Source organism: Camelina sativa, chromosome 2, assembly GCF_030686135.1.
Source record: "Camelina sativa cultivar CO46 ecotype springtype chromosome 2, ASM3068613v1".
In the NCBI taxonomy this organism is placed as follows: domain Eukaryota; kingdom Viridiplantae; phylum Streptophyta; class Magnoliopsida; order Brassicales; family Brassicaceae; genus Camelina; species Camelina sativa.
In genome coordinates, this window is record NC_141881.1 from 22,848,795 (window position 1) to 22,870,857 (window position 22,063).

The window sequence follows — 22,063 nt, forward strand, 5'->3', positions numbered from 1 at the left end:
CTATTCGGTTTAATGGATCGGTCGTAGCGTTTGGTTTATCGTTTTAGACAGTCGATTATTCAAGTGAAATGTTCATTAATCATTTTAAGAAATACACTTTTCTTTTTTTAGTTTCGAAATGGTTAAAAATGTATTAAATAATATTATTAACCTTTATAAAATTCTTGTTCATACATTGAAGATTATTGAAAATCTCGGAATTAAAACAAAATTACCCCAAGCATTATTTTATTAGACTCAACATAAATGTCCCATCTTACAAATTACACAATCTCGTGTGGACTATTGCCCACCGAATATAATTATTAAAAACGTACATAAAAAGACACTCGCAATCGTAAAATAGAAAAACAAAGCATTACATAATATGACAATACCAAATATAAAGGAAAACAATTTTGCTTATTTTCTTTTCAAACGTGGGGCATATAGTGTAGTCCAATAGCAAACTGTTGAAATCTATTTATAGATTTCGATGACGGAGAACGGATAAACTGGACACACGATTTCGCAACGGGAAAATCCTGATGCATGCGCTAAAGCTTCGTACTCTGAAAGAGATCTCTCTTTACCACCGGAGCATTGTGTTAGCATTGTCATGTCCATACCAAGCACAATGTTAGAGCATAAATCTCTGCTCATTGCTTCTAGTGGTGTAACCGTTTCCACTAGTATCACTTTCCCATTTTCTTCAAGACTTTTCCAACAGTTTTTCAGAATTTGTACGCAGTGTTCGTCCGTCCAGTCATGTAGTATCCACTGTTATGATTATCGAGAGATTATATATGATGCTTTAATATATATATAGCTTTGATATTCATAATTTATGTCTTTATTATTTTATTTTTATGATAAGCAATATATGTCTTTAATTGTTGATATAAATACAGAACTTACCTTCATGAAAATGGCATCTGCATTTGGAATCTTTGTGAACATATCTCCCGCCACATGGGTTACACCTGAACCAGTTTTTGTAAAATTAAAACCCGTACGTCGTATATATAATGAAACGTATTATAGTCATATCTAACAATTAGCACCGTTCTCATAATTTATACATAAAAATATTCAGCATTGCTATTTATAAATCAAGTAAATAAAAATACTTTAATCATAATAATAAAATAAAATGATTAATATTAATAAACCGTGTATTGGATTGTTATTAGTATTACTATTAGTAGGGATGATTTTGCCTACAACTGCTAATTAAAAAAAAATCTGATATATGTATAATATGTTAATAATGTATATAATCACATGCATGGTTCATACCGGGATAAGAAGGAGCATTGGCTAACACCGGAGCTAAATCGTAATTGATTCCAATAAGATGAGGGTACTTGGAAGTGATGAGGCCTAGTATGCTACCAAGTCCTCCCCCAACATCCACCAAAGTCTTCACATCTGTGAATCCTTCATAATCCCTTAGAACCTTCTCCATAACCATGGTTGAAGATTCCAACATAGCCCGGTTGAACACTTTACCAAATGCCTCATCGGTTTGGATTTTTTCGAATAGTTTCATCCCATGGGCAGAACTAAATGCATCTTTTCCTTCTAGTATCACGTCTTTGAGATGTGTCCTATGAAACAAAATAAAACACAAAATAAAATCCTTAGTTGATCACTGAGTGCACAAATGTAAACATAAAGGCTTAGTGAGATGGTCGTAGATAGCTAGATTAATGTATTTGAAAGAGTTAACTATAGTTTTTTTTTTAAATGCGTATAATAAACAACGTACCAAGTCTTGATAAAGACGTCGCTAAGGTCAAGCATGAACAGAGAGGCAAAAGAACCCGAGACGTCTCTATTGTTCAAGAGAAAACTGCAAACCGGTTCGGCTGCATACACCCTCTCGGCTTTTCCGGTTTGACCGTTCTCTTCTGCTACAATGGAACGGCATTTGAAAACCGAATAGCTAGCGAGAAATCGCAGCATCCGGTCTAGCAAAACTGGAGCCTCCGGGTTACTCGGTTTGGTTGGGAGTCTTTGTGCAATCTCAGAAGGTGAGAGCCACAAGCTGTCGCCTACGGTGACCATTGTGTCGATCACGCCGAGTTCCAAGGCGGCTTTGAGAACCATGGGCAAGGAAGCTGCATTCGAGAGCCTCCTCGCTATCAAGCTCGCCTCTTCTTTATCAGCTTCTTGTTCTTCTTTGGTTGGATTAGGTTTAGGGTTCATAGTTACGGGAGCTTGAAGATGGTTTGGCATTGTTCTTGTTTGAAGGGAAGATATTATGTGAGTTGGTTTCAGCTTTCACTCTTTGTGCCATTTTATAGAGTCAAATATCAATACTGTTGCCTAATGTATGGTAGCCTAGTGGTAGTTTTCTAGGGGAAATATGTAAATTCGCTCCGTTAGTTCAATATCTACTTAAGGACAACGTTGGTACACACTGGAAAGCCGATGGTTTTCTTGGTCGGGATTGGACTAGCTCACTCTTAAGTTTAGTCAGTCTCATTTGTGTAACTGACTGGTTGTGTTGGTTTGGTTCTTGCTATGCAAATTGAACCTCGCGCCTTCTTATCCGATATAGGAACCCGGACCATCTTCACGTTATACAAGGATCTATCTAGAATAGGACCATCAATGTTTGGTTAGGTGACCTAAAATTAGATATGTCAATCTCATTTCTTCAACAGATATGCCTATTATTGTTTTACTGTTGTTATGGTGTCCATACTGTCTGTAACATTATCTGGTTAGGTGAGATGACCCATGTTAGATATCGGAATCCAGCCAACGTTATGTCCTGCTTTTTATTTTTCAATAACATTATGTCCACCATTTTTTTTTTGTGGTTGTTATAGTTAGTGGCCATGTTGGCGAGTACGTTATTAGGTAAGTACGTTATTAAACGAAACATCATAGTAGGTTATTAGAAAGATAGGTGTCTATTTCACTTAAAACATTGAAACTAGGAGACTCGGCCATCTCGACCTAGCTAGGTATGGAGATTCTTGTGGTATTGATGCTTCTCGTGCTTGGTTACTACGATGCTCTTTAGATCGCAGTGCAAAACTGAGAACCAACAGAAAAAGTTAGGAGAGAAGTTAGTTACCTCGTGTGTTCTAGTTTTTTTGTAGCTTAGAATCTTTAAAGCCGTAATTGTTTTCTTTGTTTTGAGGATAAGCGTTCGGAAAACGTTACCAAATAACGGACAAGGCCCAAGGGTGTAGTATCCTTCGTTTCTTGTATTTTTCAGCTTCAACGAATATGAAGCATGGAAACAATTTCCGCGGTCTTTTTTTTTTTTTGTTAAGTGTATTTCTTAAGTTTACTTAAATCTCTTCCGAGTTAGAAACGTTTTACTTACATGTTAGAAGGTGGGGTATCGGTTTGAGATCGATTTAATTTTATCAATGTGACTTATAAAGTTTAGTTATGTTTCGAGTTATTGTGTATTTTTAATATATTCACAAAAAAATAAATAATTAAAAGAACACAAAATAAATTTTCAGAACTACATTACTTTGGAACTAGTCTATAAATGGTTCCGCTTGTCTCGTGGTCAAAACCACCCTATCCGACCGGAGAGTACAAAGCTAACAACGCCACACATGTGAAATACTAAATTCACCCAATCACCGATTTTTACGTGGAGGTTAACTACAAGGGGGTTCCCCACAAGTATATAAACATCTACGCGTAATCCTCTTTTCTCACAAGTCACAATTACAAAAGCTAAAAAGTTCTTTAAGAATCAAATCAAGTGTGTTTTTTTTCGAAGAAAAGATTAGAAAATGTCTAACAACAGTCAGAGCATGAGCTTCAACGCTGGCCAAGCTAAAGGCCAAACCCAGGTTTTTGTCTACATGCCACTATTTTAGAAATCTAAATATAATTAATTGTTATATTTGAGTTCATGGTTAAGATTAATACTAATATTAGAGGTAATTAAAATTGTTGTAGGAGAAGGCAAGCAACTTGGCGGACAAGGCCTCCAATGCTGCCCAATCTGCTAAGGAATCTCTTCAAGAGGTTTACTTTCTTTTTAATACCTCTTTTGTAAAATAATTTGAGAATTTAGAAAAATTAGTGAATAAATGTTGGTTATTTGTGGGAAAACAAAATATAGGGAGGACAGCAGCTGAAGCAGAAGGCACAAGGTGCGAGTGAGGCCATTAAGGACAAGACCGGCATCAACAACTGAGAAGCACGTTGAACTAATAATTTATGTTTTTTTCGTTTTTTTACTACCCGAATAATAATAATTAGATAGAAATGTCTATCTAAATCCAAGACTATGGATTTCGATTGAAGCCATTTAGGCAACTATGTTTGCTTCTCTAAGTTTTTTTTTTCCATAAATATCTATCCAAGGGTTTTAAACTCTTTTGGCTCTTGATAATTTGTAGCCATGCAGTTATTTCTATATTAAATAAATGATATGATAAGTTCACATGAAACTATAGCTTAAATTTTATTTTATAGTTAAGCAATGATTGCGGCTAAATTTATTCTCTTTGTTACCATGACTAGACATGTTGGATTATAGTTTCTATTCGTGATATATCAAATAGTGAAATGGTGGAACCTAATAACCTATCATTTCACAGAAAACAATAGTACATACACATTGTTGCGAAGCAATTAAGTTTCTATATAAATCAATTGCGTTTAATTAGCTTTTTGTTTGTTTTATTATTCCGTTTTTCATACATGCTACACATGTATGCAATATGTGTGTGTAACTGTGTATACATGCAAGTGTGGAGTACGAATATCATCTGGTGCACTTTGATCAATGATCATTGTGATATACTGATATGTATTTAACTATCTTACCGATATAATAGGTCGTGTACTTAAGTACGTATAAAGTGTTAATTCGAGAAGACTTAGTCACCGTTAAAAAGAATTATATAATAAGATAGACATATAATATGCTCGCTTTGCATGTTTTATGCAATAAAAGGGAATCTTTAACCACTTGGGTTCTAGAAGACACAAATGATTTGAAGTTTGAAAGAATTTGATCCCTCATGGAGGGACGACAATTTTCACCAATTGGAATTGGAGTCCCCACAATATTTACTTTTTATCTTATTCTTTTTTTTCTTCTTCTTTTGGCTTCTTGATTATTGTTGTTTTCCCATTAATACTATAATAATGTAAACAACAAAGAAAAAGAAGAATTGGATACTATATATCTCCATTTTAAATCTTGTTTCCTCATGTGCTCACACTGATTTGTGTAAATGTTGTTGTATAAGTTGTAACTCACAATAAGGAGAACATATTCGCACTAAGATAGGGTTTTACTTTTATTTTTAATTCTATTAGAGCATACTACATTTTCTCTGTTGGTATAACTTGATATTATAAAAACTTTTAGTACAACATCTTTTCAAAATTTTGACCTTTATACTATACATTTATTTCATACAAATTTGAAAATAATAATCATTTAGTACGATGTCTTGTCAAAATTTTCTTTATGCTTATTCATACACGCTATATAACTAACTGATATTGATATTTGATATTCCTTTTTAGGTAAGAAAACAAGTGGGTGTAGTGCATATAAGTTGAAATCTTAGAAGTACAACATAATTGAAGACGAATACAAGGGAAAATGCAAAAGAACCGTTGATATAATGAAAACTATAAATCAAACTTCAAGGCTTCAACATTGTTATAAATAAGTTTTGATCTGGAGAAACATAACATAATCACGTACCTATATAATTTACAACTAAAAGATGAGTGTATATAACTTACATGTTTGTATTAATATCGCTCGCGTCACAGTCTAAATTCAAAGAGTAGTACAATAAAAAATAAAAAGTTATACTATTGTTACTGTTACCACCACCTTTACCACCTCAACCGTTGCCACATTCTCATTGATGTCACCATCATTGGTAATTGGTAGCGGACCTAGCGGTAGAAGTATTGGTTTTTTCTGATGGCAACAATGCAACAGTAGCAACACCAGAACAATGTTAGTGGTGCCGCGGTTAATCTTGTTATCAAAAACTTTAGATATATAATTGGGTCCAAGTTTTCTCATCCACAAAAAGGAAAAAAAAAACATAACGTCATTTCATTTCTCATTAATAGTGTTTATGTCAAAAGTTAGATTGTGGATGTTTAATTGTATGGGAGATTGTTTTGCAGATTTTGTAATCTGAAAATGATCTTACCTAAATTTGATAATTGGTTTTTAACAAAAAAAAATTTGATAATTGGCAGCTAGTTTTTGTTTTTTTTTCCTAGACATACAATGTTAAGTTTCTAACGAATAATTTAAATAGTTTGTCAAAATAGGTCCAAATATTACAAGTTCATGTATTTGAGTTATCATTTTGCTACCCATGAATATTTGAGACAGAAAATATATCAAAATCTCATGTGGGGTCATAAATTATAGACATTTTAGATCTTATCCGATTATTGTGGAGTGTAGACAAACAAATAAAAAAACCTTTTTTTTATTTTTTTTTTTTATCGTAGAGCGTAATAATTTCCTAACGTGTGATTACAAAATTGCGTAAATATTCTAACATGTGAGAAGAATTAGACGAATTGTATAAATTATGGTTTGATGTAAAGGAACAAAATAAGCATGTAAGAAAAATATAAGAACATCGCATTGTTAACATTGCGTCTATGAAGTATAGATTCTAAAAGAAAATTCTCAATAATTATCTTCGATTAAAGGAATTATTCTAAGATCATGGATTTGAGCGTCATCAAATTCCAAATAAAACAGTATATATATCAACCATAGTTTTAGAAACCTGATTTGATGTTCTTTAATATAAAGATTCTAAATGGATATCCCGAAATAGGTATGTATGTATTCTTCTACTCCAATATCAAAGTTTTAAGTTCAAATCTTGTGAATACGACGACAGATGATAGCTTACTATAAATTCACCGTTTTGGTCTTAAGTATGTATAAATAGACATGCAAATACAAATGTGGCTTTCTATAATAAAGAATCCAAAATATGCAATTTCATAACAATTCACAAACTATGGTAAGTGTTGGTATGGGACACGTAAAACTTTGGTTTACAAAAAGCCATGCATTCTTGTGACGAAAGAATCATTATTTCAAGCCAAGATTTATTTTTAACATGGTTATTGTCTATTACACATCCCAATTATCCAGAAGAAGAAGAAAAAAAAAGAAATATCTTTGGCAGATATTTTCAAACACTTGTTGATTCGTATAAGAGAAATGATGATGACGTTGGACGTAGATGTATATATGTACATAAGTCTTCAGACCACGAATCTAACAAATTATTCCCAAAGAAAAAAAGATTAAAGTTTTAAGAGAATGAGAGATATATATGGGTCCATGACACCTCACTTTTTATAGTCTTTTTAATTGTCGTCGCACGACAAAACTAAACAACATTTACACATTATTCACATCAGCAACTTCCACTCTTCTTCTTCTTCTTCTTCAATCATTCTCTCTCTCTCTCTCTCTCTTTATCTCTATCTCTTTCCCTCATATACACACAACACGGAGACATCTCATTTAATGGAAGTTTCAACATCATCCATGTCTTCAAAACCAGAACAAATAATGCAAAACTCACCTCCTACCATGATCTCATCTCCTAGGTTTCAGCCTCATACGACAAGATCTCCTCATCATCATGACCAACATCAACAACATCTCTCAAATCCTTACCCAACAACATTTGTTCAAGCAGACACTTCCACTTTCAAACAAGTCGTTCAGATGCTCACCGGCTCCTCCACCGATACCAACACCGGGAAGCACCACGAAGCTCCTTCTCCGGCGAACAACAACAACAGCAAGGGATCAAGTTTCTCGATTCCTCCCATCAAGAAAACAAACAGCTTCAAGCTCTACGAGAGAAGACAAAACAACAACAACAACAACAACAACATGTTCGCTAAGAATGATCTAATGATCAACACGTTAAGGCTTCAAAACTCTCAGAGATTGATATTCACAGGAGGAAACAGTAGTCATCATCAAAGCCCGAGATTCTCTCCGAGGAACAGCTCATCCTCAGATAATATTCTTCTGTCTCCAAGCATGCTGGATTTCCCGAAGTTAGGGCTAAACAGTCCCGTGACGCCACTTAGAAGCAACGATGACCCCTTCAACAAGTCATCGCCTTTATCATTAGGGAACTCATCTGAAGAAGAAAAAGCCATTGCTGAGAAAGGCTTTTATCTTCATCCTTCCCCAGTCTCAACTCCTAGAGATTCTCAGCCACTGCTTCTTCCTCTTTTCCCGGTTACTTCTCCGGCGAGAAACCCTTAATTCCGACGATCCAATGAGTGATTCTATCTATATGATATTGAATTATAAATATTTCCGGATTTTGTTTAACCAAAATTAAGATATCGTAAAAGTTCGATCTTAGTTATGGAGTGACTGTAAATTTTGTGCGGTTTATTCACTTTTTTATCTCAACTATTAATTGCAATTTATGTAATTGGAAGGTATAATAGTATATATATTCATGATGAAACTCATTTTTATAATACTTATCATTCTTTTTATTTCATTAAAAGATCGTTTATAGTTTTGCTCATATATATGATTATCAGTTCAACGTGTGCCACTCAATATCGAAATCGAATGTAGAGATTAGAGAATCACTCCGTGTCTATATGCTCGAATTTATGATATAGACTTTATATTCCTAAAATTATGTTTTATATCAAAAAAGATAATACTAATTCCTCTTACTTCAAAAGAATATAGAAATATAAAAAAAAAATTATGGTTGCGATTGGAAAACATGAGTGGATCGAGTAGTCATTGTCAATAAGTATTTATCGGAAGTTTGACTAGTAATATGAACATTTTAATATCTTTAGTAGAAAGTTTCAAAGAGACAATTTGAAAGAGAGACTCGTGAAAGAAATTTCTGACCAGGTTAGACACGTAGTATGGACCATTTCGATATGATGACTTAGAATTTGATGGAGTCATCATGGAGGCACGTTTGGTCTTTTACTACTACATTTCTTTGGACTTCCTCTTCTTCATTCTTTTTTTATTTTTTCCTTTTATTTTTTATTTTGTCTCTTAAGAAATTAGTTATACGTTAATACTGTTCTTCTGTTGCTTTGTCTTTTGACTTGAAAGGACAAAAAAATAATCTCTGAATGGAAAAAAAAATATATATAGAATATTAAATTAATAAAAGTGGGGAGAAGAAAGAGTGTAAAAAGAAAGTAAAAGACGAAATAAGTAGTCCGTTATGATGAGAGTTGAAAACCAAGCAAAAGTCGAATCATATTTGCTTCACATTACAAGCAACTTCCACTTTGAAATTTGCCACACACCTTTCCCTATTCACATTTTTTATAAATTCCGAAATTTTGGATAAAACAATTTTCAGATATATATGCTGCCCCGCCCGAACTTATAATGTTTTCGTATCTATTGTTTATTTAATTTCTTAATTTCAAGACCAAGTTGATGTGAAAATTTTATGTAACTAGCCGCTAATATATATACATGGAAGCATGTATCAAGAACTATAAGAAAGACTAATGCATTGCTTGTGGCTAAAAAAACTATAACTAGCCGCTACATATGAAATTAAAGACTAATTAACATTTTTGGCTGTTCAACAAAATTCCTAACTAACTAAAGAACAACAACTTTACAAGTACTAGAGCATATTGGTATTGCATGAAGCGTTTGGCAAATGTTCTCTAAATTTTCCTCCTTATAATCATTCTTCAGAGTCAATTTCTCAAGAATTGTTGAATATTCTAGGAAGTACTTTGCTACTTTTAGTTCTGTTCCACATCCACATCCGAAGAGCAGTTTAACAAACTTGAGCGACGATACCAAACACGGTGGCACTGTCGAAGACATCACCACTGCTTTTTTACGTCTTTTATAGTCAACCAATTTCTGAGAAAAATGAAACATAAAAGAAAACAATAAATTATTAATTAGTAGACAAGCTTCACGAAAAAATATGCTTTACTATTAAGAGGGTCAAGCAATTCATTACCAAGCGGAGAGATTCTAGTTTTGGGCAGCTCTTGAGAAGATTTAACAACATTTCCAGATTAGAAATAGAACATATAACACTCAGTTCGGACAGGTTACAAAACTGATGCAGAGGTTCCAGTTTCATGTAACGAAAGATGTCCTGGTAGCAAAGAGTAATAAAAGAATGTTAGAAACACTAAATCTTTTCTACATAGCTAGAAGATATTTGTAATCATATATAGTTACATTTATACCTTGGTAGCAGCATAACTAGTGACTAGACACCTGATTCTTGAAATACTGGTGAGGAAATCGCGTATCATGCTTCTGCTGGTTAAGTCGTTTGGATACAAAATACTGAGCACGTTAGCGTCAATATCTACCTTGGCAGTGAGACCTATATTGATGATTTTAATGTTCTTTATCTCGTAAGCTATAATCCTCAAAAACTGGAGTAGAGGAGCATCGATCACAATTCCATATTGTCGATCATACCACTGATCAATGTCGACTCTCTTTAGCGTCTGAGAGCGTACTTGTATAACCTTTCCGTTATCTTCAGTATATTTGACAATGGTTAAATCTTCTAGAACTGGTGAGCATGAAATCAGTTTCTCCAACGTTGTCTCATCAGTATATTTAACCATGTCTAAATACAAGGTCTTCAGACAAGGTAAGGAAACAAACTCGGCACTAACCAAGTTGACCCGAACAAGTCTTAAGTGTACCAGTGTTTTAGAGGTATAAAGGCTCAAAGGTACCTTCACTGCAACCTTGAAGAGGAGTTCGCAATGAAGATCAATATGTTGAATCCTACGCGTAGTCGCAACATCGATCCATTTGGTGAGATAAGAGGTGTAGTCAACAGAACCAACAGTACGAATACGTAACCGGAGTTTGTGTATACATGACTCTCTGTGGAGATTAAAAAACTTGTCAACGAGTTTCACAAACTCATCAATATTCAAGTATCGGCTGGAGGAGAAACCAAGACCGAGGTCACGGGAGTCTAAGTCCAAACCGAGAACCAGTTGCCAAAGACTCCTCCATCTTTTGGACAAAACACTTGTCCTGATAGCATCCTTGGTACAAAGAAAACTAAGCACGTGGCATAAACAATGATCAGGTAACTCGCTTATCAACCCTTTGTCACAAAATTTTTTCTTCGCCATTTATTTCTATTCACAAAAGGTAATCTGCAACACCATATTTGAAATATCAAAATTGAATATTCAAAAGCATCTGGTTTAAATTCGGTTGACGTACTGAACAAACATGTCTTGCAAGCGAAAAAAACCTAATCAAGATAAGGCTAGGGTTTTTTTAACCACGATTGACTTGTAAACAAAGAATGGTAAACGAAGAGGAATGAGAAGGAGAACGCACCTTGTTTCCGATGGCTCTTGGTGTCATAGAGACAGATCGGAGCAGTAATTGGATTGATTCTGCGTGATCGATCACTCTGAGATTCTCTGATGATCATCGACTCTTAACCAGTCAAGCAATGAGTCTTTTTCTAAAGTGGGTTTAAAAAAAAAAAAAAACTAATAATGGGCCTGATTACAGAGACTAAATGGGCTTCTTCAAACCCTCCGCAAACTTCACTGCACCAGTAAAAAACAACATGTACCGTAAGAGATTGTGTGAAAGAGTTCTCAACTATAAAAGAAAAATATGCATAGAAAAAACTCAAGATTTGGGAGAATGTTGTGACAGTCTTAAACCTGTCATTCACCAGTAATGGAGCAGCATACATAATAAATAAATTCACATGTTTGGTTGTTCAACAAAATTCTTAACTTAACTATAAAAAATAACAACTTCACAAGTACTAGAGCATATTGGTATTGCATGAAGCGTTTGGCGAATGTGCTCTACATTTTTCTCCTTATAATCATTCCATAGAGTCAATTTCTTTAGAATTGTTGAATTCTCTAGGAAGTAACTTGCTACTTTCACTTCTGTTCCACATTCTAAGAGCACACCTTCCAGTTTAACAAACTTTAGCGACGATACTAAACACGGTGGCACTGTCGAAGACATCACCTCTGCTTTTTTTCTTCTTTTATAGTCAACCAATTTCTGAGAAAAAAACAAAAAAGAAATACAAGAAAGCAAATTAGAATTAGTAGTGAAGCTTCACGAAAAAAAATATGCTTAACTATTAAGAGGGTAAATCAGTTCATTACCAAGCTGAGAGATTCTAGTTTCGGGCAGCTCTTGAGAAGATTTAGCAACATTTCCAGATTTGAAATAGAACAAAAAGCACTCAATCCGGACAGGTAACAAAACTGATGCAGAGGTTCTAGTTTCAAGTAATGAAAGATGTCCTGGCCGTAGCAAAGAGTAAGAAATAACGTTAATTAAGAGATAGAGAAGATTTATGTAACTCACATATTGTTGTTGTCACATGTATTATATATATACCTTGGTAGTAGCATAACTAATGACTAGACACCTGACCCTTGAAATGCTGGTGATGAAATCGCTTATCATGCTTCTGCTGCTGGATAAGTCGTTTAGATCCGAAGTGCTGAGCAAGCAGGCGTCAATATCTACCTTGGCAATGAAACCTAGATTGATGAATCTAGTGTTCTTTATTGAGGAAGCATTAAACCTCAGAAACTGGAGGAGAGGAGCATCGATCACAAGTCCATCTTGTGGTTTGTAACCCCACTGATATACGTCGACTCTCTTTAGTGTCTGAGAGCGTACTTGTATCAAAGGGTTTGAATTGTCTCCGGAAGATTTGACAATGGTTAAATCTTCTAGAATTGGAGAGCATGATATCAGTTTATCCAACGTGGTCTCACTGGTATAACGAACGAATTCTAGAAGCAGGGTCTTCAGACAAGGTAAAGAAACAAACTCAGCACTAGCCAAGTTGACCCGAACAAGCAGTAAGTGTACCAGTGTCTTAGAGGTATAAAGGCTCAAGGGTATATGCAATGGAACCTTGAATAAGTGTTCGCAATGAACACCAAGATGTTGAATCCTACGCGTAGCCGCAGCATCAATCCATGTGGTGAGATCAGACGCGTAGTCAACAGAACCAAGAAGGTTAAAATTTAACCTGAGTTTGTGTATCAATGATGAATCTCTGTGGAAATCAAAAAACTTGTCAACGAATATCACAAATTCATCCATATTCTTGAGGTCACGGGCGTTTAAGTCCAATCCAAGAACCAGTTGCCAAAGATTTCTCTGGTGGACAAAACACTTGTTCTTATCCCATCCTTGGTAGAAAGAAAACTAAGTATGTGACAGATCAAAGGATCAGGTAACTTGCTTATCCTATCTTCCTTCAATCCTTCACTCAACCCTTTGTCACAAATTTTTCTCTGCATCACCACAGTTCAAAAAACGTCACAACTGACAAAACATGTGTTGCAAGCCAAAAAAACCCTAATCAAGTTCCATTGACGAGAATTTTCAAAATTCCTAAATGAAGGGCTAGGGTTTGTAACACGATTATTTGTAAACAGAGAACGGTAAAACGAAGAAGATGAAGAAGGAGAACGTACCTTGTCGATGGCTCTCAAAGTCGAAATCATGGGGAAAGATCGGTGCGTAATCACTGTGAGTTCTCCGATGCCATCGACCCTTATTAATAAGTCCAGCAAAAGGGGTTTTTTTAAGTGGCTTCTGATCATGGGCCTAGATAGGCTTCTTTGAGCATAACACAAAACGCTCCCTGAAGAATTCAAACTTTAACTCTTTTTTTTGACATCAGAATTCAAACTTAACTGACTTCACACTAACAGTAGTAGTAGTAAGAAACGGATTTGAGCTTTTGTCAAGCTCTACGTTTATATTTATTATCAAGTTTTTGTTTATTTGGTAAATGTGTTCACAAATCAAGGTACAACTCCATAAGAAAAAGATACAACATAGAGGAAACTCTAGATTTGGGAGAATGTTGTGACAGTCTTGAACCCGTGATTCTCCGGTAATGGAGCGTTTCCAGGTCGAATCGATATTATCGCCTCCAGACCTTTCACCAGAATTGATATACAAACTCAGTCTCCTTAAAAAAACAGAATCTCTCTTATCGGTTTTGAAGTTGAGAGTTTTGTTACCTGCGGCTTTTGCAGCTGTGGCTTCTTGATAAACATCTGTTACAAAAAGAATCTCTGAAGGATCATCCACTCCCAATGTTTCCGTAATCTCCTTGTAACTACGGCTTTCTTTCTTGTTTCTGCAGCCAAGAAAGCGTATGTAAGATTTGTAGTTGGATCATATTTTACTGAAAAAGGAAGGGATAGATAAGAATCTTTTTATATTACCCGATAGTAGTGTCGAAGAAACCAGATAAATACTTTCTCAGATCACCATAGTTTGTGTTCCCAAAGAGTAGCCTTTGCGCTAATCGACTACCACTAGAATATATGTAAACCTATTCACATAAGAAAAATATTAGACCTGTGAAAAAAAAATGTCAATGCTCTAAAAGCTGCATGCATGAACATACCTTAATTCCTGAAGAATGCCATTTCTCTAAAGCCTCTGCTACATCCTCGAAAACAACAGACTTCAGTTCATTACAATTAAACCCCGTTCGCCATATGTGACCCTGCATACATAAACGCATATCGCCTTGACGCCTTTATCAAACAATACTAGAGTAGGCCAACAGAGTATAGTGAGGAAACTTTTTTTTTTCTCACTTGCAATTCCTTTAAAGCAGTGATCTTTCTATCAGCTCTTATCATTGCCTCTACGTTGGAAACCATAGCGGCAATGACATTATCTTTTCCTTCACCAGCATGAGGGATAGGAACAGCGCCAGTTACACCCTGTTTCAAGTCTTCCTCAACCTACAAAAAAACAACAAAGATGAACTTTAGTCACTTGTTTATGAGAAGAGGTAATAATACAATAGAATGTAGAGGAAATTAATTGTTATTACTTGAGACCGCAACAACTTAATATCCTCTTGGGTTTCTGCAGTGTCATATGTCAAATTCAGATGCTTTCCAACGTTTTGACGAGCATAGGGAAAGAGAACATCAGTGACGAAAGTAATGGGCGTGGTTGTTCCTTCAATGTCGAGGACAATGCATTGCTGCAACCAAACATAATATAGTTAAAAGTAGAGTTTTAGAGATATTTAAACAAGAGACATGACTGACATTTTACCTGAGGCGAATCTGTTTGGTTTTGTGAATCCTTGACTCCGGATTTCACAGATAATTTTGTGGAAATTTGATTCTGTGAATGTATGGTTCTTTGGATAGGCCCGTGGTCTGGGGTAGCAGCATCTAGACCCAGTTGATGAAGCTTGATGGCAGCATCGAACAGATAATGGTAACATTCAGCCTGAAGGTGAGAATTTAAAAGTTTATAAGTAGAAGCAAACAATATATGAACATAACACTCAAACCTAGAGAACTTATTGTTGGTTCTTTAACTTTCAACCAAAAAATGAAGTAACTTGCACAAACCTGTGTCTTAGCATGGATCCAAGAATCACCCCAAATGTAAACGCCGTGATTACGTACCAGTACTGCCGTTGCTTTTGGATAGGCTTCTATCTGAAAATGGGAGTCAAATAGGTAAGAGGTAAATGAATTTTTTCATCTGTTGCAGATAAACAATTCAAGCTTCCGCGAAATCATTAGACATACAGCTTTGGTGAGTGAATCTGTTAGTTCATTCTCATATGCTGTGTTCTCTATGATTGGGACAACAAGTTCATCATAGTATCCATGGCCTTGAATCCCCTTTATCATCTCCATGTGAGTTATCTGTGAAATGTCGAACAGGAATAAACATTAGAATGCCAAGTCCTAACTGAATTGGGGAACCTGGAATTGTCTGCAAAAATTAGCACTATTTGGCTTACACGGAATTCTTTGGCTTGCGGATTCAGCATTGTCACAAGACAAGATTCCATGCCATGACTGTGTATAACAGCTCCGGCATTTCGCATCTCATATGCCTGCACCATAACAGAGTCAATGCTATGAAACGTTTTTGAAAACGTCACTATCTCACTGATACTAGAGATTTGACATCTATAAAATGAAAAGGGAAACCATACAGAGAGAGCAAGTCAATTTGGTAGGGTGAAAACTGAGATGCTAAACTGTGCAAGTCTGTTAAACAAACGAGTTTATACTTGAAAATTTGCTATTAGCATTGAAATTGACCATCTCAACTTGATGAAACAAACTTACTGAAGGAAAAAGCGCTATCTTAACATACATGTAAATCATATGTAAATTTAAAACATTACAATCATATGTAGATTGCAATAATCATGAAATCTCACTGGTCCACTGATTTCAAGAAAGACCTTTTTGATTTTCTAAGGTGATTCTTAATAAGTAGAAAGAAGTTATAACAAAACCTCCATTTTCAAGAGTGTCTCTGTAAACATCAATAGTCTACATATCAGTTAGTTTCATAATCCCATTGTGTTTGTTCTAAGTTTAAACAATTGACTGAATCCATTTCAACCAGTGCAATGTAGTCGAGGGTCGAAGAAACCCACTGACACATCTAACGAGGGGATTATTGCTCAAATTAGACAAGTTTTACCTTGTAACCGAGTTTTCGCAAGCGTTTTCCCAAAGAAAGCCGCCTGTTCTGCACTTTTTTTAGGATTGTAATCCAACAGTCATTCCAGAAAAACAATCACCAGCTAAATGGGAGGAACTACAAAATACCACATACCACTAGAAAAGAGCGACGAGCTCTTAACCTATTTGGGTCATGACCATGTGCTCTAAGAAATCTTTCTTAACATAAAACAGTTTTAACTTGAAATCCCTAAGTGCTGCCCAACACTTTGATGGAAATTCAATATTGCTAAGGAAGTTTACGAAAACCACAAAATACACATTCAGCAATGCAAATACCTTACGATAAAGAAGGCCACACAGGCCAATATCAAAGTGTCATTTACCAATAGCAAAGTGAAAATCAAGCTAAGTAAACAGAATTCTATAAAGGAGAATCAAGTTATACTACCTTGAAAGCAACAAAAACCATACCTTCATGAATAGAGGAGCACAATCAGTACACTTGGGAGGCTTATTTGGGTATGGCTTTGGAGAAGGTGATGATATGATTGATCCATTTGCAGATAAAATATACATATCTTCCGGCTGCATCCTCTCCTTTTGAACACCTTCAAACACATCAAGAGTTAGCATTTCGAGATTTCCCTTTTCATTCATAAGTCTCCAGTGATTCAAATACACAAAAAGAACGTTTCTAAACATTGAAAGACAAACAATTGTACATCATCACATAGTTCACATAACAAATTGAAGGTTCCAAGAGAACAAACCCACCAACTCAATAGAGCAAACCCGCATAAACAAGTTCAAAATAACGAATAAGACGCATCAAAATCAAAAAGGAAGCGACTTTGAGATGTATAGAGAACCTGAAGGAGACATGACGATGAGTTGCTCAGCTTTAGGGATTGAAGCATCATGAACCTTCATCGTTATGCTACCACCAGTTCCAGATACCCAACCTTGAGTATAAAAATGACGACAGAGTTCAGTTACCAACGAACTCGTCTCCTTCAATTCTTTACCCTCTAGATACGCCTGTGGAAACCCTGTCATCACCGCTGCTTTACCCACTACCGCCGCCATTGATTCTCAGATTAAACCAAGAGATTGAAAAAATTGGAGCTTTCCAGAGGAATGAAACGCAGCTTTTTTATCCTTCAGAGAATATGATTCCGTTTTTTTATTAGAAAGGTCCAAACTTTGCGTCAAGTTATCATCTTTAAGCACAGCATTTTTCTTGCTCTCAGTCTCGCATCATCACAGTACACAATACTCAACTCCCTGTTGTTTTACTTACTCAAAAACGACGCGTAGTCTAATAAAAAGGGACATGTTTGGTAGCAAATAAGTCTATCCCAATTCGAGATAAGAATAGTGTAAAAACTAAAAACCCACTCTTGAACCCTCTTTAAGATCGTCTAACCCAAAACCAGAGAGCGAGAAAAGCTCCCTTATCTTCTTCTTCGTCTTCTCCAATGTCGAGAGGACCAGGTCGTTTAATACAGAACGCGGTACAGTTCGCTGATGCTCAGTTCAAGCAATTCTCTACTCTTTATGGACAACAAGTCATAGACATTCTCGATTTCCCAATCAAGCTTGTCTTGTCTCCTTTCACTCTTGCCTTTGACATCGCTGGCTCTGCACCTCGTGGCTTTGGCATTCCTGAATTCGTCTCAAAACTGTCTTACCTCTCTGTTTTCGTGAGTTGCTTCCTCTGTTCTTAGCTGTCGTAAAGGTTGAAACTTTTTGTTGGTTTTGCTCAGTTTCTAGCTTGGAGTTTATCATTTTCTTTCCGGGTTTTCTCGTATCTGATGTTTCCGTGAAAATTACTCTCTGGATGATTGCTAAAGTTTTTTGAACTTTAATTTGAGTATGAATTAGATAAGAATCAGTTTAGGAAACTGGAAGATGTGTGTTTTACTTTGTGGTATATGGAATCTTTTATATCATTCAAGTTCCAATGAATTGCAGGCGGTTGCTACGCTTGGAACTTATGACATTGCATTTGATTTGGGAAAAAAAGTCATATGTCAAAGGTCAGCTTTCAAGATTTGAAGTTAGTCTTATGAGTTAGAGAATTTGTGGTTCACATGTTTAAATTCATCCAGTGAAATGAGCATTTTTTTTTATGTTGGTCAGGGATTGCAAAACTTGTAATGGGTGGCAGGCATTACGGTGCACCATGTGCAAAGGAACAGGGAATGTTCATTACCAAATCAAAGATTACAACTTGAGAAGGTGGGATTGTCTCTTGTTAAACCAAGTTATAATCGCTTCAACCATTATGTTAATGCTTTAGTTATCCAAGTGATATTGTAACATACATAAAAGAACTTAAAAAGATTTCTCCTTTCTGTCTTTTTTATAGTGGAGAGAAACCAACAGCTGATTCTGTCGCAGATGCCATAGTTGAAAATCGAGCTGAGTTGGTTCATCTTCCCTCCTCCATCCACATTAGTGCACCATTGCCTTCAAAAGACTGCCCAACTTGTGATGGAACAGTAAGCTCTGTCCCCTCTGCTAGATCTAGGCTACTGTTAATGTATTTACATTGCTATATTTGATACAGATTTGGTTTGTTTCTCTCAAATTGTCAAGTACTGCTTGTTTCATGTCAATGTGATAAGGTGCTTCTATGTGTGTTAAGGTGAACAAAATAGGCCATTTTTACTTACATCAATATATGATTTGACGGAACATCTACTGATATTGCAGGGTGTTATGAGCTGTACTGAGTGTAAGAACAAGCTGCAAGTCAGGATCTCAGCTGATGATGTATGTTTTGCGTCTACTATTACTTCTTCTCAGCTTAAAAGAGAGGCAGCTTGTTCTTGCGTAGAACTATTAATTCATAGATACCGAAACGGATGAATATATTTGACATCCACTTTGCAGATCATGGAACCTCCATGGAAAGCCTACAATGTGCTGAGGAAAATGGATTATCCCTACGAGGTGAGCATCACAAAGTCGATTTATAGACCCAATAGTTTTCTATGTTTACTATGTCTTACAGTCTTATGAGTCCTATTTTCTATTCCAGCACATTGTCCACAGCATGAAAGATCCCAGCATTGCAAATTTCTGGTTGATCACTATGCCTCAGATTGTGGGTGGATTTGAATATGATGAAGATGTCAAGAAGAAAATATGGTGGCAATACGAGGTTAATATCTCTTTCTACTTACGTAGATCTCCTTCGGCATGACTTATTCACGAGTCTACTAGTTTAGAGTTTACTGTCATTCACTCATTTGAAGGTTATGGTCTACTAGAGGCTTAATCCAAGCATACCCTAAAATGATAGTTAGTTTTTGAAGCTGCAATGAGAGATCTTCAGCTGTTGAAGTTTTTTAGTAATTAAGATTTAAGCTTCAATGATAGTTTGACTATTTATCTTCTGCAATCAGGAATCTACGCGATATGATCAACTTAGGGACTTGGTGGCTAAACGAAATCCTGGCTGGGAATATTTACAAGATGTAAGATCAGTTCTTTGAGGTTTAAAGATTTGACACAAATCTGGGAACTAGATTGAGATATTTTAAGTGAAGAAGTTTAGCAATCACAATATAGTTTTTATGGTTTTACAGGCTTTGGTCTCCATTGATCCTGTACGTGCTCGGGAAGACCCCGTCATAGTGAAAAATGTCCCTTATTACAAGGCTAAGAAATCTCTGGAGGCTGAAGTCACGAAACTCAGTCCACCTCCGCGTCCTCAGAATTGGGGTGTAAGCTCTCTTCTTCTGTTTGGATTTAGCATCACAGTTTTCGTTATTGGTCAGGCATCATAGATCAGAACTAACCACTGAACATGTGCAGGAACTGAATCTCCCATTGAATACTTCCTCTTGGAGTGAAGATGATCTCAAAAACCCCGCAAAACTGTACGAGAAGACAGTTCTTCTAAATGCTCAAAGAGAGATCGCAGACAAAATCTTGGATGCACAGTGGGAAGCTAAATGGCGACAAGAGAAGGTTAATACTCAAGGACCATTTTGACACAATTTGTTATCTTATCGCATTTCATGAATTCCAATTGTGTACCGTTTTATGTTCTATGATTTGTAGGTGGAGGAAATGTTGGAGGAGAAAGTGAGACCTTTCGTCCAAGACTCAAACACGGCTGTTCTTCAGCAACCTATCTTGTTAAAGTCACAGAAGAAAGATCAAAAGGTAACAGTTGAATTGGTTACATGAATAAGTAAACTTCATTCTCTCTTACACGCTAAATAAGGTTCCAAATTAAGATCATATCATCATACAAGAAGCTCTTTGCCTGAAAAAATATAACTTTAGGATCACATGTTGACTTTTTTCATGCACCAAATTCAATAACTGGTCATAATTCATATGTTATGATCTATGAATCGTTTAAACCACTCCATAAACCTATCTTCATTTTGGACTAAAGTTTGATTTATCTGTTTCTTGACTCAGGGAAACCGGCAAAGGAAGTGGTGGATCTTTTAACCAGACCAGTGTGTCGGTACAGATCTTAGATAAATTGAGTTTTGTGCTTCTTTGTTGAAAATATGCTTTGATATAAAAATCTTGGTGTATTATTAATTACACTTAAATCAGTTGTCAATGTTTAAAAGAGAAATATTGTTTTTGCTTACACTTGGCAGATTCGTTGTGTCTTTCATGCTTTCAACTTTGTTTTCGTCTTTCTCCAATCAATCACTTTCTGTATACAAGTCCTCGTGTCTCTCCGTCGCATTTCGCTAGTTACGTGTTAAACATGTTATGGTATTACTAAAAGATCGTACTTATTTTGGGACCCTTTTATATAACTATATATACATCTACATCACTATTGGATAAAACATAAACTAGTTTTGTCTACTCTAATCATTTTTTAAAAAAGAGATGAATTCATGGTATTCAACTTTTGGTTTTGTCTTTGTGTGGAAAAAAAAAGTTTAGATATTATCAGATTTTAATCAATATCAATATATCATAGTTCATAACAACTCAATAAGGCCAAAATAGAGAACTATGTCACATGTGGTTTATGATATTAATATAAATAACATATCAAGTTATTTTGAATTGAGGTTTGGCTTTTATACTGACTAGAACACATATTAGTTTTTTTTTTGACAAATGGAATATTTTTTTTTTGTTCAATAGAGAAGTATTAATATCAAGCTCTTGTTATCAGAAGTTTAGAGGGAGGTTTTAGCTTTTGGTTTCTATCTTATTTTAAGGAAATTGGATGTTGACCGTCACTTTACGTGGAGCTTTTCGGCATGTAAGAATATTTAGTAGGTATTTTATTTGATTACAACAAAGAAGTCGTACGTGTAAACTCGCATTATGGTCCGTCAAATCCTTCACTTTGTTTTCATTATAGTCGATCGAGTATATTATTTTGAAACCATAAATGAGAGAATACGCGTAGTTAGCATTTATTTAGGCTGTTGAATTATATAAGCAGTTTGAATCTGCATTAACTAATAGTTAGCAAATTCAAAACTTATCATTCTATGGATAGATCAACTCCTTCCAACAAGCTTCAAATCCGTGGCTATAGTGTGATATATCATGATAACAGACG

At 35.4% G+C, this 22,063-nt stretch overlaps 6 protein-coding genes and 1 pseudogene across 8 annotated transcripts; 3 read left to right on the forward strand and 4 right to left on the reverse strand.

The window, feature by feature from the left end:
- Positions 1 to 211: 211 nt before the first annotated feature.
- On the reverse strand, positions 212 to 2,646 carry LOC104728864 (indole glucosinolate O-methyltransferase 1). The gene is made up of 4 exons (XM_010447794.2): positions 1,751 to 2,646; positions 1,279 to 1,589; positions 898 to 962; positions 212 to 759 (listed from the first exon to the last, which is right to left on the reverse strand). Exons 1-4 carry the CDS (start codon positions 2,218 to 2,220, stop codon positions 460 to 462), a joined length of 1,146 nt encoding a protein of 381 aa, XP_010446096.2. The 5' UTR covers positions 2,221 to 2,646; the 3' UTR covers positions 212 to 459.
- Positions 2,647 to 3,528: 882 nt separating this feature from the next.
- Positions 3,529 to 4,418, forward strand: LOC109128877 (uncharacterized). Its single transcript, XM_019236050.2, has 3 exons — positions 3,529 to 3,812; positions 3,922 to 3,990; positions 4,088 to 4,418. Exons 1-3 carry the CDS (start codon positions 3,753 to 3,755, stop codon positions 4,160 to 4,162), a joined length of 204 nt encoding a protein of 67 aa, XP_019091595.1. The 5' UTR covers positions 3,529 to 3,752; the 3' UTR covers positions 4,163 to 4,418.
- A 2,848-nt stretch (positions 4,419 to 7,266) lies between these two features.
- LOC104728874 (VQ motif-containing protein 33) lies at positions 7,267 to 8,498 on the forward strand. Its single transcript, XM_010447801.3, has one exon. It carries the CDS (start codon positions 7,514 to 7,516, stop codon positions 8,270 to 8,272), a length of 759 nt encoding a protein of 252 aa, XP_010446103.2. The 5' UTR covers positions 7,267 to 7,513; the 3' UTR covers positions 8,273 to 8,498.
- Positions 8,499 to 9,402: 904 nt separating this feature from the next.
- On the reverse strand, positions 9,403 to 11,465 carry LOC104753744 (F-box/FBD/LRR-repeat protein At5g53840). The gene is made up of 4 exons (XM_010475951.2): positions 11,357 to 11,465; positions 10,225 to 11,166; positions 9,990 to 10,130; positions 9,403 to 9,886 (listed from the first exon to the last, which is right to left on the reverse strand). The coding sequence occupies exons 2-4, from the start codon at positions 11,140 to 11,142 to the stop codon at positions 9,614 to 9,616; spliced, it is 1,332 nt and encodes a 443-aa protein (XP_010474253.1). The 5' UTR covers positions 11,143 to 11,166; positions 11,357 to 11,465; the 3' UTR covers positions 9,403 to 9,613.
- A 203-nt stretch (positions 11,466 to 11,668) lies between these two features.
- On the reverse strand, positions 11,669 to 13,742 carry LOC104728881 (F-box/FBD/LRR-repeat protein At5g53840-like; annotated as a pseudogene). The gene is made up of 4 exons (XR_015581886.1): positions 13,495 to 13,742; positions 12,398 to 13,311; positions 12,160 to 12,300; positions 11,669 to 12,052 (listed from the first exon to the last, which is right to left on the reverse strand). The product of XR_015581886.1 is annotated as an F-box/FBD/LRR-repeat protein At5g53840-like (transcript).
- Positions 13,741 to 17,791, reverse strand: LOC104728891 (putative bifunctional methylthioribulose-1-phosphate dehydratase/enolase-phosphatase E1). 2 transcript variants are annotated; one of them, XM_010447815.2, is made up of 13 exons: positions 17,367 to 17,783; positions 16,969 to 17,105; positions 16,514 to 16,561; positions 15,816 to 15,911; positions 15,598 to 15,717; positions 15,415 to 15,504; positions 15,110 to 15,289; positions 14,880 to 15,035; positions 14,638 to 14,787; positions 14,442 to 14,543; positions 14,257 to 14,366; positions 14,050 to 14,168; positions 13,741 to 13,964 (listed from the first exon to the last, which is right to left on the reverse strand). In XM_010447815.2, exons 1-13 carry the CDS (start codon positions 17,581 to 17,583, stop codon positions 13,873 to 13,875), a joined length of 1,617 nt encoding a protein of 538 aa, XP_010446117.1. In that variant the 5' UTR covers positions 17,584 to 17,783; the 3' UTR covers positions 13,741 to 13,872. The 2 variants fall into 2 exon arrangements, with proteins under 2 accessions (XP_010446117.1, XP_010446120.1); XM_010447818.2 differs by lacking the exon at positions 16,514 to 16,561 and having other exon boundaries at positions 17,367 to 17,791.
- Positions 17,792 to 17,874: 83 nt separating this feature from the next.
- Positions 17,875 to 21,123, forward strand: LOC109124576 (uncharacterized). The gene is made up of 12 exons (XM_010447824.3): positions 17,875 to 18,200; positions 18,472 to 18,536; positions 18,640 to 18,738; positions 18,869 to 19,001; positions 19,216 to 19,275; positions 19,396 to 19,455; positions 19,544 to 19,666; positions 19,911 to 19,982; positions 20,094 to 20,231; positions 20,323 to 20,478; positions 20,572 to 20,676; positions 20,941 to 21,123. The coding sequence occupies exons 1-12, from the start codon at positions 17,976 to 17,978 to the stop codon at positions 20,971 to 20,973; spliced, it is 1,269 nt and encodes a 422-aa protein (XP_010446126.2). The 5' UTR covers positions 17,875 to 17,975; the 3' UTR covers positions 20,974 to 21,123.
- The last annotated feature ends 940 nt before the right edge of the window (positions 21,124 to 22,063 follow it).